Source organism: Stenella coeruleoalba, assembly GCF_951394435.1.
Source record: "Stenella coeruleoalba genome assembly, chromosome: 1".
Taxonomy (NCBI): Eukaryota; Metazoa; Chordata; class Mammalia; order Artiodactyla; family Delphinidae; genus Stenella; species Stenella coeruleoalba.
Genome location: NC_137169.1, coordinates 88218719 through 88234873, shown reverse-complemented (window position 1 = coordinate 88234873; position 16155 = coordinate 88218719). Strand labels below are relative to the sequence as shown.

The 16155-nt window shown below is 37.3% G+C and overlaps 1 protein-coding gene across 2 annotated transcripts in view; it reads right to left on the bottom strand.

Annotated features, from left to right (window-relative positions):
- The window catches only part of CDC14A (cell division cycle 14A), a gene marked incomplete at its 3' end in the record, with an annotated part of 164610 nt that overhangs the window by 13374 nt on the left and 135081 nt on the right, over positions 1-16155 (bottom strand). For both annotated transcript variants that reach the window (XM_079913594.1, XM_079913593.1), the window contains exon 11: positions 3337-3496. In XM_079913594.1, the coding sequence (XP_079769720.1) occupies positions 3337-3496 (160 nt within the window). The remainder of the gene's footprint in view (positions 1-3336; positions 3497-16155) is intronic.

Genomic DNA, 16155 nt, shown 5'->3' with positions numbered 1-16155 from the left:
AAAAGATAAAAGCAATTGCAGTTCCAGGAGAAATTTATGAGGACACGTTCGCTAAGGTTATGTCCAAAATGACTGTATGCAATGTACTAGAGCCACAGAGAGGACCCAGTGGAGAGGCAGCACAGTACAGTGAGAGGCCTCAGGGTCAGAGGCCAACTCCGGAGCCAGAGTGCCTGGGTTCAAATGACAACTCCACTCTGTACTTTGTGATCTTGGGCAGGCAGCTTAACTTCCTCTACCTCAGTTATGTCATCTGTGAAATGGACCTTGTAAAGGTGCCTGTTTCATACAGCTCTTCTAGGGCCTAAAATTAGTCCATGTAATAAAGTGCTTAGGACAGTGCCGGGCACATAGTAGGTGCCATTTAGGTGGTTGTTGTTGCCCCGTAAGCTCCTCATTTAACTCCTTATACATCTGGCACTGTAAAGAAAGTGCATTAGATTCCATTTAAAGCCATTTTTTAATAACCCCAATACAGAATGGATCCTAAGGCCACTCAATGTCAAAATGAGCACTTATTGCTGGTACTATTTTATATTTGAGCATATGCTACCCTTGGATAGCTTGGATTATTACCAGTTTCATGTCTGTATTCTTGTTTGTTTTCTGTGAAACTGTCAGCCTTCACTCATTCAGGTAATATTTACGAAGGCCCTGTGGGCTAGGAATAGACTTATGATGAGGGCAGATAGAAGCCTCCATCCTTACAAAGCGTATTGCCCAGCAAGGAAGGCGAGGTAAGGACCATGGAGGAAAAGGACAGTGCAACGCAGGGCCGTGAAGCAGGGAGCCCCCTCCAGACCCACAGGATGGGCTGTGTACATTACATAGTTCCTAGCCCAGCACTGAAGACCAGGTTCAATAAAGGAAAAGCCTCTATTTTTAAAAGATTTCTCATAACTCTAAGTGGGCGAAGAGAATTCATTAAAGCCACAACCTACTCCATTACTATGGCCTGAATCATTCTGGTTCATACTTTTGATTATTTTCCTTTTACCCACCCCGTAAGCACTGAAAAACTATACATTCAAGCTCCCCAAATCAGGTAACTACGGAGCTTCCCAAGCTTCCTAATAACCAATCACAGGAAAATTCCTATAGGCATAGAAATCAAAAAATAATTTGCTATCTCTGCTTTTGACTTAAAAAAAAATACCTCTAGAAGAACACTGGCTTTTTGCACTTTCTCTGTATATAAACTAAATAAATCCAGGATTTCCATGGGCTTCTATCCTGAACATTGGTAGAAGCAGCATTCTTGACGTATTTTCCCAACTGGAATTCACAAGAATGATAAAGGAATCACTAACTCTGTTACACTCACTTGAGTAAACTAACTCCCCATATTCATGGAGACAGCACCAGATAAGCATAGCAATAAAAAGGTCAGAATCAGAAGAGGTACTTGCACAAAGCATCACCTAACTATAAAGTCGTCCAAAACCCATAGGTATGTCACTGTCTACAATCTTAACCACACCATCGTTCTCTAGTATTTCTGAACTCTTTCATTTCTGTCCTCTAATTTCAAAAATAATAGCACTTCTGAATGAGAGCTAAGTAATTAATTTGGGGGGTGGGAAATAGGAACGAGGTAAAAGAGCCAACATCTGAATATATGCTCATATTTCAAACTGACTTATTTTAAATTTCAATCATATTGCATTCATCACCCTTCCAGTGATAAATAAATGTTAATCAGTCTCAAGTTCAACAAACTGGGATCTAAAAAAGTATGAGAATGAAATGTTCTAACTACCAGATGTTAATTTAATACAGATTATGATATAAAAAGCATTATGTTCCTGCAAGATAAATATATTTCTCAGATAGATGGATGGGTTTCATATGTGCCTCTTCAGAGGTCATAACTCAAAAGCCTTATTTACTTGAACTCAAACCTGGGGAGGAAATGCTGACCAGAGCAACAAAGTGTTCTTGTTTAGCTACATTATCTCATTAAAATGTCAGTCCAGATCCTTTTTGTTTGCTTTGAAAAGGCCAAACCATAACACAGAGACAAGAAAAGGTCTACAAGGGCTCTGAACATCAACACGACCTTGGCTAATAAGATTTATGCTTGGTCAGGACAGATGACTCAAACCAGTAAACTTAGCCACTTCATCAGTGGCTGTCCTGGAGAACATACCACAGGGTTGAAAACTCAGTTCCTCCAGCAGTCCCCATCCTTCCTCTTGAAGAAAACACTCCCTATCTCCGAGCACTCTTGTTATCTTTCCTGGTGAAAAAAAATCTGTTTGGGATGCCAATTGTTGACCTAACAGAGCTATGATGCATTCTTTCCATCCTTGAGGGCTAAGCTTGTTCAAGGTCCTTGTCCATGTCTAATGGGTCACTGCCTAATTGAATGTAAACCTACACTTGCTACTTAAATATTTTAATAGCTTTTTTGCCCCTTTAGTGACATAAAAATATAAATATAAACTAGGTGCTTAGCTTCACCTCAGGCATATTGTGGTAGACAGAGCTAAACTAGGAGTCAGACTACCAGCTCTTAAGGTGGCCCCACTACTTGAAAACACTGCAAACTTGGGCAAGTAAAAAATTTTGTGCGACCCGGGTTTCTGATCCACATAAGAGAGGAAACTAGAACAAATTATTTCAAGGTTGCTTCTACCTCCAAAAATGCCCATGATCTTAATTCTTAGTGAATCACTGTCATTTTTATTGAGGTAGCAAGTATAATAGAAAAAAATATGGGTTTGAAATCAGATAGACCTGGACTGAATCATGTTTCTGACACTGAGAACTTCTCTAATATTCAATTTCCTTATTATAAAATAGAGATAATATTGACTAACTCACCAGGTAGTTATGGAGATTAAATCAGACGATGTATGTCAATTGTTTAAAGTGGTTTGTTTATAATGGAGTCTCAATTTAAAAGAAAAAAAAAGTTGCCCCTGATTATGTTTTCAACTCTGGACTTACTTTAGAAATCATGAATTTGAGGCTTCAATGTACCACTTATGGCATATAATATCCAACTGTCCCATTAAGATTTTTCTTGTTGATATCTATTTCCATTTTAAAAGAGAAAGTTTGCTTTTCTATTTCTTTTTTGTAAGTATTTTCCAAACCAGAGTAGACTCCTTTATAATTGTACTCCTTAAATTACAGCTTTTTTCTTTTTAAGGATAATTGCTTTCTTTGCTTTTATTATTACTTTATAGGTGTTGACTCCATGCCTAAAAATTTAGTACTGCAGCATTCAGACAAGAGATGTGGCTATGTTATATGTGTTCAATTGGGAAACAAAGAAATGCAGAACGTTAGTCTTAAGGAGACACGAAAATCTTCCTGGAAAAAACTCACCTCTCCAAATCTCTCCACGTTTTGTATTTTAGATAAGTTTCCACCAATAGACATATCATCCAAGCTAGAAAGAATTTTATTAATACTTCCTTCACTGGATGGTCTATTTTTCAGTTTGGATCGGAAAATGTCTCCTTGGACCCACAACGATGCCTGTTTCCTGTAAAAAGGAGAAAAAAACAAAATAATCTTTGAAATAAATGAGTATCACCTCCTCAAAAGTATATCTTATAGACAAAAAGATTAGCAGATAGACATTTGCAGATCAGACTAGAAAAATTATGAAGTCTTAAAGAAAAATAAAGTCATTTTCTGAATGCCAAAATAAATTATTTAAAGTTGTACAGATGAACTGGTTTGCAGGGCAGAAATTGAGACACAGATGTAGAGAACAACCAAGGGGGGAAAGCCGCAGGGGGGTGGGGATGGTGGTGTGCTGAATTGGGCGATTGGGATTATAAAATGGATAACTAATAAGAACCTGCTGTATAAGAAAATAAAATAAAATTCAAAAAATAAATAAAGTTATATATTAAATACAAAACCCTTCTTCCAATATATGTCTATATAGCCCTACATGGGTTGACTATTAAGGTTCCCAGTGTTTAAGACAAATTCCACAGCCATAAAGACAGTGAGCCAATTTGTCTTTTAAACATGAATTTGAAATCTGTAATATAGTTCTCAAATAGCAATTTGATACATCTGTAAAAATAGCTGGAGTGAAATGGACTCAAAGATGTGGTGAATAAACTTAAGCTAGATGGAGATAGTACCTTAAAAAAGTACCAAACACCTAATTGTATGTGGTATCATGAAAAGCCATGAACATATAACTTTACAAACCCACTCTTATAACCTAAAAATAAGGTTTATAGCCTCAATTAGATGATCCTTTTGGAAAAAGAAAATGTATTTGACGTTCATCTATAAGCTTTCCTTTATTCAAACAAGACATATTTACAACTGTTTTCAAGGTTATAAGAAAAGAACTTAAATGTGTAAGCAAAATGACAATCTGGGGCTACTATTTTTATTGATCGAGTCACCTTCATGTATTTCTTTTAAGATAAATTACCCCACAGAACAGTTTTTGTTCTGTACTATACCATACTGTACAGATTAGAATTCAACCAAAAACATTATTGTTCATCACAAGGAATACCAACATGCAATGAAATAATAGCATTATCAGGGAGATGCCACCAATAAGAACATAGATTTCTTTTGTAAAGCAGCAGGGAGACCGAGTAATACTTTCTCTCAAAGGTTCTACATATCACAGAAAATCCAGGTTAAAACATGAGGAGAAAAACAAATAACCCTCCCTGAAATGTACTGTCTCATTGAGCCCTCAGGAAAGGAATCCATCTTTCCTTTTAAACAGGAATCCGTCTTTCCTTTTAAACCATGTTTATTCTCAAATCAGAACTTTATTGTTTACAGTTAAAAATTGTTGAAAGTCTTGAAGAAGAGTTTATCCTTTAAATTACAGCAAAACTTTACATATGCAATCCCTCCAACCAAGCAAATCCATATCTAGGTATTACACTACAGAAATACACGCTTGTGTACAAGATACAAACACTTGTTACAATGTTATTTCTAATAGCAAAATAATGGAGACACCCTAATGGACAACAGCTTATTAAATTACAGTAGATCTATTCCGTGAAATATTATGTAGTCAGTAAAAAGCCTGGGATGGACTCACATGTGGTGACAGGGAAGAGTAGCTATGAAATAAAGCATTAGTGAATGAATAATATAAGTGACAGAGTGTGGAAAGTGTGACCCTGTTATTAAAAAACAAAAACAAAAGGGAAAAAGGTTACAATTCACAGTTCACAGTTATTTAGAAGATTATATGCCAAAATATTAATGAGTTACCCTGAAGAACAGTGACAAAGGAAAATTTTGCTTTCTACTACATAATGTCTACACTTTTTTACTCTTTTTAAAAACAATGTGCTTTGTTTGCTTTTGTAAAAAATAAATGATCTGAAAATAAATAAATACAAATATAGCTCAAAGCAGAACAAAGATAGAGTAATTCTGAAAAGGAACCTTTAAAGTTGCTATCATAAAAGATAGCATGCAGCACATGACTACACTGTGTTAACAAGAGCATCTTCAGAAGTCAGGAGAACAAGTGCCCAAATGTTAACAGCATAGGGTAGAAATGAATGGTTGAGGGGTTTTCTTTATTTTAAATATAATATCCTACCCTACTTTCAAATAAGAAATTTTGTTTTTCTTTTACTTTTTGCTCATTTTTCAATATTTTCCAAATAAAGCAAAAGAGAAAAAGAAATACCTTTAGATATAATTTCTGAGACAGCCTGTATGGATACAGATATATAGATGTAGAGATAGATATGATACAGATATAGATAGCCACTATAGATATAAAACGCTGTCCACATACAAGACTGACTTTTCATTCCTAACATTGTTCTAAAATTGAAACTAGATTAAAGAATGTTTCTAAATACATTAAATTTTAAAATAAAAATTTGGTGAATTTTTTAAATATATGAATAAAATTAAAATTCCAGAAATCCACACACACCAATTCACTAAGGAGTATGGCAGTATCTACCTTCTATCATGGCAGATTTTTTTTGCTTCTTGGAAGCAAACTACTGAGGAGTGTTTCCTGAGCTTAGGATACATAAATTGATGAGGTAATTTTTCTATACCAGTTGTAAAAATATGTATTCAAAACGAACTCTTCTTAACTTTTTCTCCCCTTGTGGAAATCTTCATAAAACCATGGAATAGCCTTCCTGATACTTTGTATCTTCACAAATTCTTGCTTTAATTTTTTGCTCCTCCAAACTTTTTTCACTTACTGTTACATCTAGCATAACCTTTTATATGATGCTTGAATCTATATCCCTCCAGTAGTAGTAAACAAAAGCACAGCCCTTGGCACAGTATGGATACTTCAAAAAAACAACTGTTAAATTTATAAATAATAGAGGTCTTGGGCCTCTGGTCAAAACCCCCCAGTAATAAAGAACTACTTCTTCACAAGGAAAGAAAACTCAGCCCTGTCACAGATAATGAAAAAATCAGCTACATGAAACACCCAGAAAGGACAGGGATAAACAGATAAGACAGAATTCCTGTCCCTCAAGAAATTCCCAGGACTTCCCTGGTGGCGCAGTGGTTAAGAATCCACCTGCCAGTGCAGGGGACACAGGTTCGATCCCTGGTCCAGGAAGGTTCCACATGCCGTGGAGCAACTAAGCCTGTGCACCACAACTACTGAGCCTGTGCTCTAGAGCCCACGAGCCACAACTACCGAAGCCCATGTGCCTAGGGCCTGTGCTCTGCAACAAGAGAAGCCACCACAATGAGAAGCCCACGCACCGCAATGAAGAGCAGCCCCCACTCGCTGCAACTAGAGAAAGCCCACGAGCAGAAACGAAGACCCAATGCAGCCAAAAATAAATAAATGAATAAAAAATAAATAAATAAAATAAAAATAAATTAAAAAAAAAGAAATTCCGAGGTTAGTATGAGAAAAGTAAACAACTGAAATCCAATATTAAAGCCCTATGACCAAGATTTGCTTGCCTAGGAGAAGGGGCCCTTAACTCAAACTGAAAGAATCAGACTGAAGTTGTCTGAGAATCCAGACATTATCTAGAAAGATGAGCAGGGCTTAGTCAGCAAGAGTATTCCCCAACAAAAAAAAACAATGTGGGCTTGAAGAAACAGTGATATCAAAGAACGCAGCATGTATGGAAAACTGTTGTTTGGCTTGGCTGAAGCCCTTCTGCTTCAGAGAAGAGGAGAAGGGAAGCAGCTCCTAGCAAGCTCTGCGCACCATGCTAAGGGGCTTATCTTAGATCTCAGAACTGAAGAGAAGACCCTGTAAGGATATTTAGGTATAAAAAACATGAAGAGGGAACAGAAGCTGAGAAGCTGGAGGCCCAAGAGGACAAATTGAAAAAAATTCTAATTCCAAAATGTTATAAACTTGCTGCCAACCTAAAGATGAAGATGACAACATGACACCTTTCCCTTGTTCAGTTTAAAAGACTCAATCTGTCCCATCACTGGAAAGACTTCATTTAAACCTGAATATACAGATGATAAGGTGTCAAAGTTGATTTATGTGTTGCTGAGCGATGCTGTACTCAAGTGCTCCTTAAGAAAAAGCAGCACTTCACGCAAATACCTTTTTTAATGACAGTGGAAACCACGTTAGCTTTTATTGTGGTGCCTATTACTCCTTAAAAGCCTCATCTCAAACAGAAGAAGTAAAACATGTATTTTTAAGTATTCAGCATTTAAAAATCAAATCCTGTGAAGCTAACACACCAACTCAAAGTAAATCCCCCAGTAAAGTAGTGCATTTTCTGAGAGAGCGTGACATAACTGACCCTCTACCAAAAAAGAACAAGTGCTTTGAAGTAACTTTGAACGGAGTCTTGTTGAGAAAAGTAACCAGTGCTAGGGTCATTATTTTTGGCCATGTCCTGGCCCTAGGTTAGTCAGGTTTGGGCTAGCCAAGCCTGGGACATAAGGAAAGAACTAATTAACTTCGCCTCATTACGAGCCAAGTCATAGCTAATTCTGATATAAAACCTTCATGAGTCTTTAAAAAAAAACAAAAACTGCTTTTAAAATTCCTCTAAAGAAAGTCAGGTCAGTTGCATTGTTACAAATATTCCTGGTTTTGAATTCAGAACACAGTGGCAGCCACAGTGCAGCAGCTTCTGTTCGTGGCTGATCTCTTCTCTCTCACTTTCCTGACTGTAACCGAATCCCATCTCCACACCATCCTAACTCTTCCTCTTCATCACTTCTTCCATCCTCAACGCATATTTTTTCTAGTATGACCTAATCCTGACCCCAGTGTCCATCCAAAGCCACCATTTGGTCATTTCATATAAAAACCCAACCAACTCTCTAGCTCAACCTAGGTCTCCTCTAGCTGTGACTTGAGCACCAATCTGCCCTGTGTGCCTCCTTCCACTGCCCCAGGGCTCTTTCGGAAACAGAGTAGTTCCTGGTTTAAAGAATTGGACTAATGAAATGGTCTAACCTGATATCAAAGGAAGACAGACTAGACAGCAGTACCCAAGATTCAGGGGGTGGGAAGGAGACAGGTATTCAAGGAGTTCTACTCTTACTTTGGAGAGTAAGAATGGAAGATTTAATAGGAAGATGCTTAGAAAGAATTTATGAGGGTGTAGGGAAAAGTTCTTGATTCTGAAATACACAAGGAGAGAAAAAAATGACTTAGGGAATTCCCAAAAAGATTCAACTAGCTAATTCTCATTTAGGGATAGAACCCCACAATTAGGACCTCGATCACTGGTATCATACCAAAGTACAAACTTTATAAGTAAACCTAATGCTTTATGGCTTACATTTTGTTTTTCCAACTCTAACCCTTTTACACAGGAAACATAGAACTAGCATTATTCAGTCAACAAATAAAACATTTTAATAAGAAAAAAAAGGAAACAAAACAAAAACCATTCAATCTTCTATCTTCAGTAACTGATATGAGTATTTCAAGATAAATTTCTGATGCCATCGTTGCCAAAAATTCTTACATATACCTTATCCTTTTTACTTAGACCCATATTAGAATTTTATTTTTGCTTAGCCAATAGATTCAATGCCAACTGAGAGTCAATAAATGGATCAAATGATGCAACAGTAAATACTGAAAAGCAATATAACTGTAACTGCAAAAATATGACTGTCAAATAAACAGTGCAAACTCAAACCTATGCAATGTGTTTGTTAGTTTAATAAACAAATCACAATATTGTCTATTATTAAGTTCTTTTGTTCACAATATTTCAAAATTTAAGTACTGTATTTTAGGAAAGACAAGTTCTTAAATCGTCAAAAAAGATTATTAAAAAAATGTAATCCATATTTCTTGACCTAGCCCATGTATCTTAAAAAAATACTATAAATAAATTATAATTTAAAACCCAAGCAGTTATTGTTAGACATTTTTAAGCACTTTTCCATTTTCTTGAACAGGTTTTCTTCATCTTATTTTTAGTAATTTCCTGAAATAAAAACCAGTGGTTGAACTATTAATTTCTATTGTTGTTCAATCCAATTGTGAAACTAACCAAATGCCATAAGTACCAAACTAAATGTTGTATAAGCTGATACCTACAAGTAAAAATGAGCCACAGACTCTTGTTACACAATGTGGTTGGTGGACCAGTAGCATAGTTATCACCTGGGAGCTTGTTGGAAAGTGCATTTCACAAAATCCCCAAATGAATGTTACACACTTTAATAGCTGAGAAGTACTGCAGATAACCGAAGGCTTATAACTAAATTATAATGCTGAAAAATATCCAACTTACTGGAAGTTGATGAAAATATCTACGATAATAAAGCAGAATGGGGCAATTTCTGATTTATGGGTTTAGGAACAAAAGAGTTCAGCCACAACATTGCTTTCTTAATGATAACTTCAAAGTGAAAGCTCTACTTTGCAAATACGGAACTCCCTGCAGAATCCAGATTTAAGCTCTGAGTTCTTACTGCCTCAGGAGGATTTTAAAAAATAAAAACAATAACAACATCATATCAGTTCCCGTAAGTAAAGGATCTCTGTGAGCTGAAAGTCCCCATGGGAACTGCATACCTGTCCCTCAAGGATCCCTTTCTAATGAATGAAAGCTTCAATGGATCATGATCTAGAGGTCAGCATAGTATCACACAGTGAATATTCAATAAAACAAATCATAAAAGCAGCCTGGGGCTTCCCTGGTGGCACAGTGGTTGAGAGTCCGCCTGCCGATGCCAGCCTGCCGATGCCAGGGACACAGGTTCGTGCCCCGGTCCGGGAAGATCCCACATGCCGCGGAGCGGCTAGGCCCATAAGCCATGGCCGCTGAGCCTGGGCGTCCGGAGCCTGTGCTCCGCAATGGGAGAGGCCACAACAGTGAGAGGCCCGCATACCACCAAAAAATAAAAATAAAAAAAAAAATAAGCAGCCTGATCCCGTCTATATACTATATATATTCTACAGGCTCTCTCTGAGAAGGATGAGTTTAGACTTGTCTCAGTAATACAAGAGGCATGGTTGTGCAGCATTTTAAGAACTTTGAGGATATTTGGTAGAAGACATATTTTGGGTGCAGAATGGTATTTTTAGCTTAAGAATATGAACTTCAAGTAGAAGAAAAACACCTGATGGTTGTTTTGCAAATAGCTTTATTTATATCCTAGAAAAAATGTAAATATAAAATTTCAGTCCGTTACAAAAGGGATGTCTTGATCAGCCAATACATAAATTCATCAGCTCACAAGGATTTTAATAAACATCTCTCTTACTGCTGGTGACATTAAGAGGAAGGTTTCTTCAAGGCATAGAAATCAACACCTGGGTACACTTTGGTGTTCAAGGACTAGCACGATGTGACGAACCAGCTTTCCTAAAGTCACAGATTTAGAATTAACATTATCTAAAAAGCACTGACTGGATTTTTCACTTCTGAAAGAATGCAATCCCTCTAACTTGTTCAGTCATTTTCGACAGATGAAAACCTATTAGAAAACTTTTTAATCCTCTTTCTTTCCTAATGAACCTGTTACTTATTCATGCTTCTACGTCATCACTGACATCACGCTCTTCATTTCTCATATCATTAGTCAGTCTTCAAAGCCTGAGATTTATTTCCTTGAAATGACCTGGTGCCCATCTCTAATTCTTCGGTCTAACTTCCAGCCCCTTTGACAAGTCCCTGTCCCCTAGATTTTAGTAGTAGTCTCCTTTTTAGCCTCTCTGACTACAATCTCCCTCCATTCTATTCATCTTATACATTGCTGCAGCCCAATCTTCCTTAAATAACATGTCAATCATGCAACTCTACTATATCAAATACTCCAAAGTAGAAATATGATGAATAAGAGAAGTCTGGAATATACATGTTCAAATTAGGATCTGTGTATCTTACTGTACATATTTACTGACTATCTACCCAAATGTATACAATGTACACAGATGTATTAGTTTCTTCTCTAAACAAAGCTGCTATCACAAATTACCACAAGCTTAGTGGCTTAGAAGAACACATATTTACTTTCATACAGTTGTGGAGGTCAGGAGTCCATCATCAGCTTCACTGAGCTAAAGTCAAATTGTTGGCAGGGTTGGTTCGTTCTGGAGACTAGGAAGGGAGAATCTGTTTCCTTGCCTTTTTCAGCCACCAGTGGTTGCCCATACTCCTTGGTGTATGGTCCCGTCCTCCAGCTTCAATCCAATCTCTGTTTCTATCATCACATCACCTTCTTGTCTAGTTGACTCCTCCTGTGTCCCTGTGATTACACTGAACCCACCAGAATAATCCAGAATAATCTCTTCACTCTGAGATCTTTTACTTGATCATATTTGCAAACTCCCCATTTATAAGATCAAGTGGGGTTTATTCCAGAGATGTAGGTCTCATTCAATTTTTTTTTAAAAAATCAGTGTAATCCACCATATTAACAGGCTAAAGAAGAAAATCACATGATCATATCAATCAGTGCAGAAAAAGCATCTGACAAAATTCAACACCTGCTCATAATAAGAACTCTCAGAAATACAGAAATAGAGGGGAACTTCCTCAACTTGATAAACCTCCAATTAATATTTCATGGTGAATGCCTGGATATTTTCCCCCACCAAGCCTGGGAACAAGGGAAGTGTGTCTATTTTCACCACAATTATTCAAGTTCTAGCTGGTGCACCAAGGGAAAAAAGGGAAGTAAAAGACATAGAGATTGGAAAGGTAACAAAATTCTCCCTATTTGTAGATGACATGATTGTCTATGCAGCAATCCCCAGGAATTCACACACATTTCTTTCTCTCTCTCTCTTAAATTTCAGGATACAAAATAAATATAGATAGAAAGTCAATTGTATTTCTACGTATGAGCAATTAATACATGGACACTGAAATTAAAAAAACAGTATCATTTATAATCACTCAAAAAATTTGAAATACTTAGGTGTATATCTAACAAAACAGGACTTATATGATGAAAGCTAAACAATGATGATGAAAGAAATCAAAGAAGATATAAATAAATGAAAAGACATATTGTGTTTATGGATTAGAAGACTCAACAACAGTAAAGATGTCAATTCTCCCAAAACTGATATAGCGATTTAACACATTTGCATCAAAATTGCAGAATGATATTTTTGTAGATGTGGACAAGATTATTCTAAAATTTATATGGAAAAGAAAATAAACTGGCATTGCTAAGACAATTTTGTTAAGGAATGAAAAATGGGAGGAGTCATTCTTCTGTTAAGGCTCTCTACATAAGTACAGTATCAAGAGAGTACAGTATTGGAGGAAGAATAGAAAAATACATCAATGGAACAGAATAAAGAACAAAGAAATATGCCCATCTAATTGTTGACAGAGATGTAAAAGTAATTCAATGGAGAAAAAATAACCTTTTCAACAAATGGTGCCACAGCAACTGGACATCTATAGGCAAAAAAAAAAAAGAACCTTGACCTAAGTCTCACATCTTACACAAAAGTAACTCAAAAGGAGTCACAAACTTATGGGGATCTATGGCTAAGCAAAGAGATCTTAGATCTGATACTAAAAGCATGATCTAAAAAAGGAAAAAACTGATAAATTTGACTTCATCAAAATTTAAAACTTTTGCTCTGTGAAAGATTCTATTAAGAGGATGAAAGACAAGTTACAGACTGAGAGAAAATATCTGCAAACCATTTATCAGACAAAGGACTAGTATCTAGAACATTAAAGAACTCTCAAAACTCAATAATAAGAAAACAAATCACTCAAAGAATAAACAAAAGATTTGAACAGATGCTTCATCAAAAAGGTATAGGGATGGCAAATAAGTACATGAAAAGTTGTTCATTATTACTTACAATTTCAATGCAAACCAAACCCACAAAGATATATCATCACACACCTAGCAGAATGGCTGAAAAAAAATGCTGGCAAATATGAAGAGAAACTCTACCACTCAAACACTGCTGGTGAAAATGTAAAATGGTACAGCCACTCTGGAAAACAGTTTGACATTTCTTATAAAACTAAACACGTACCATACAGTCCAGCAATTGCACTTTTGGGCACTTAACCCAGAGAAATGAAAACTTATGTTTGAACAAACCTGTACATGAACATTTATAGCATCTTTATTCATAATAGCTGAAAACTGGAAACAGTTCAGCTGTCCTTCAACAGGTGAATGGTTAACAAACAGCAGTACATTCATACCTTGGAATGCTACTCAGCCACAAAAAGGAACAATTATTGCTACATGCAACACCCTGGAGGAATCTCCAGAGAATTATACTGAGTGAAAAACACCAAGCCCGAAAGGTTACATGCTCTATAATTCCATATATATAACACTCTTGAAATGACAAAATATATAAAGGAAGGACAGATTGGCAGTTGTCAGGAGTCAAGGAGGGGATGTGGGCAGGGAGGAAGTGAGAGTAGCTATAAAAAGGCAATGTGAGGGATTCTTGCAGTGATGGAAATGTTATATCTTAACTGTATCAGTGTCAATATCCTGATTGTGATATTATACTATAGTTTTGCTAGATGGTAGCATTAGGAGAAAGTGGGTAAAGGGTACACAAGAGTTCTTTCTGTCATTTCTTACAACTGCATGTTAATCTACAATTATCCCAAAGTAAAAACTTTAATTAAAAAAGTGTGTGTGTGTGTGTGTGTATTATAGTTGGATCACTTCACTCCTCTGCTCAAAACCCTCCTCTGCTGACTTTTCATCTCATGCAAAGAAAAGCCAAACTCCTACAAAGGCCTAGAAGGATGCCTGATCTGACCTTTTTCCCCTTAGCCTCACCTCCCTTGCTCTCCCCATCAGCCATGGTGTCCTCAGGCACATTCCCACTCAGAGCCTCAGCAGCTGTTCCCTCAGAGGAAAACCCTCTTCTCCAAAACACCCACGATTTATTCTATCAGTTCTTCGAGATCTTTGCTCAAAAGTCTTCTATGAGCCCCACCACTACCATGCTATTTAAAACTGCCTTCTCGGGCTTCCCTGGTGGCGCAGTGGTTGAGAGTCCGCCTGCCGATGCAGGGGACACGGGTTCGTGCCCCGGTCCAGGAAGATCCCACATGCCGCGGAGCAGCTGGGCATGTGAGCCATGGCCGCTGGGCCTGCGCATCCGGAGCCTGTGCTCCGCAACGGGAGAGGCCACAAAAGTGAGAGGCCCACGTACCGCAAAAAAAAAACAAAAAAAACTGCCTTCTCTTCCTTCCCCTATTCTTCTGTGCTTCATTTTTCTACATCACACCAATCATGGTCAGAGAAACTATATAATTTATGCATTTGTTTATTAACCACACAACCAATCAACCCTCCTGCACCTTCTTCTTCCTCCCCTCCCCCTTCCCCCTCTCCTCCTCCTCTTTCTTTTTCTTCCATCTCTATAGGTCAGAAATTACTCTTTCACTGCAGCTTACCAGGTGCAAAGAACACTGCCTACCAGTGGCTTTCAACAAATAGTTGTTGAAGGAAGGAAGGCAGGAAATGAGGGAGAAAAGGAGGCATCCCTGCAATCTGGGACAAGAATGATATGGACAGGTATATTAAAGACCACTGAAAAAAACTTAAAACCAACAGAAAATTGTAACAGTAATGTTCAAGATGGAAAATTATTTTAAAGTTTTATCATTAGGAGCTTGTTAAAAGAAAGTAGAACCATAAATGAACCCTTTCCCTCTCACGGTTTATATGTAACAGAGGAAGTAAACTTTTATCAGCTAATAGGAGCAACATGAGAAAGGTAAGAGAAAAATCATTACTGGCATAAAATGTAGCTTGGAAGAAGGCTTGAGGTCATGTTTGGAATGGTTAGAGAAAGGCATGTTAAATAATCTTGCCCAGCAGGATGGTTAGAAAAAGTCAGGGAAGGAACTGAACAGAAGTGCTTGACCACCAGAGCCCCCCAGGCTCCCTGTGACCCAGCACCTCCTCCAGCAGACCACAGCACCGCTCTGCAGAGGAGCGGAGACTACCTTGGCGCCTCATGCTCCTCTGCTACCCACCTAAGCAAGTGGTCCCTCATCCGCTTGGTTACCATACCCCAGAAGTTGCTGGGTAGAAAGTCATCAGAGGACTCGTACCCTCTGGCCTCTACTGATGACCCATCTGGCTCTAAAAGCTTTTCAGAACAAAACCCATCATGGCTCACATCCTGGTCTACCTTTGTCACACCAGACGATCAACACTTCCAGGTAATCCAACATCAACCAGGCCCTTATTTCCAAATGACTCTCTTGTCCCCTAATTTCCCATCCCACCCCCTCAAATCCAATATTGTCTAATACATAGATTCTTTGTAGAAAATAGAAAAGGAAATGCTTCACAACTTGTTTTATGAAGCCAGCATAACCCTGATACCAAAACTTAACCAAAGTATTACAAGAAAAGAAAATTACATACCAATGTCCTTCATGAATACAGAAATCCTTAACAAATATTAGCATATTGAATCCAGCCATATGAAAAAATAATAGCACATCATGCACATCATAGCTCCACATTCAAAAATCAATGTAATTCACATTAGAAGATTATGATTATCTTGATAAATGTAGAAAAAAACTGACAAAATTCAATACCCATTATTAATAAAAATTCTCAAACTAAAAAGAGAAGGTAATTTCCTCATTCAGATAAAGGTCATCTATGAAAACCCCACAGCTAACGTCATACTTAACGATGAAAGACTGAATGCCTTCCCCTTAAGACTGAGAACAAGACAAGGATGTCCATTTTCACCACTTCTAACTAACACTG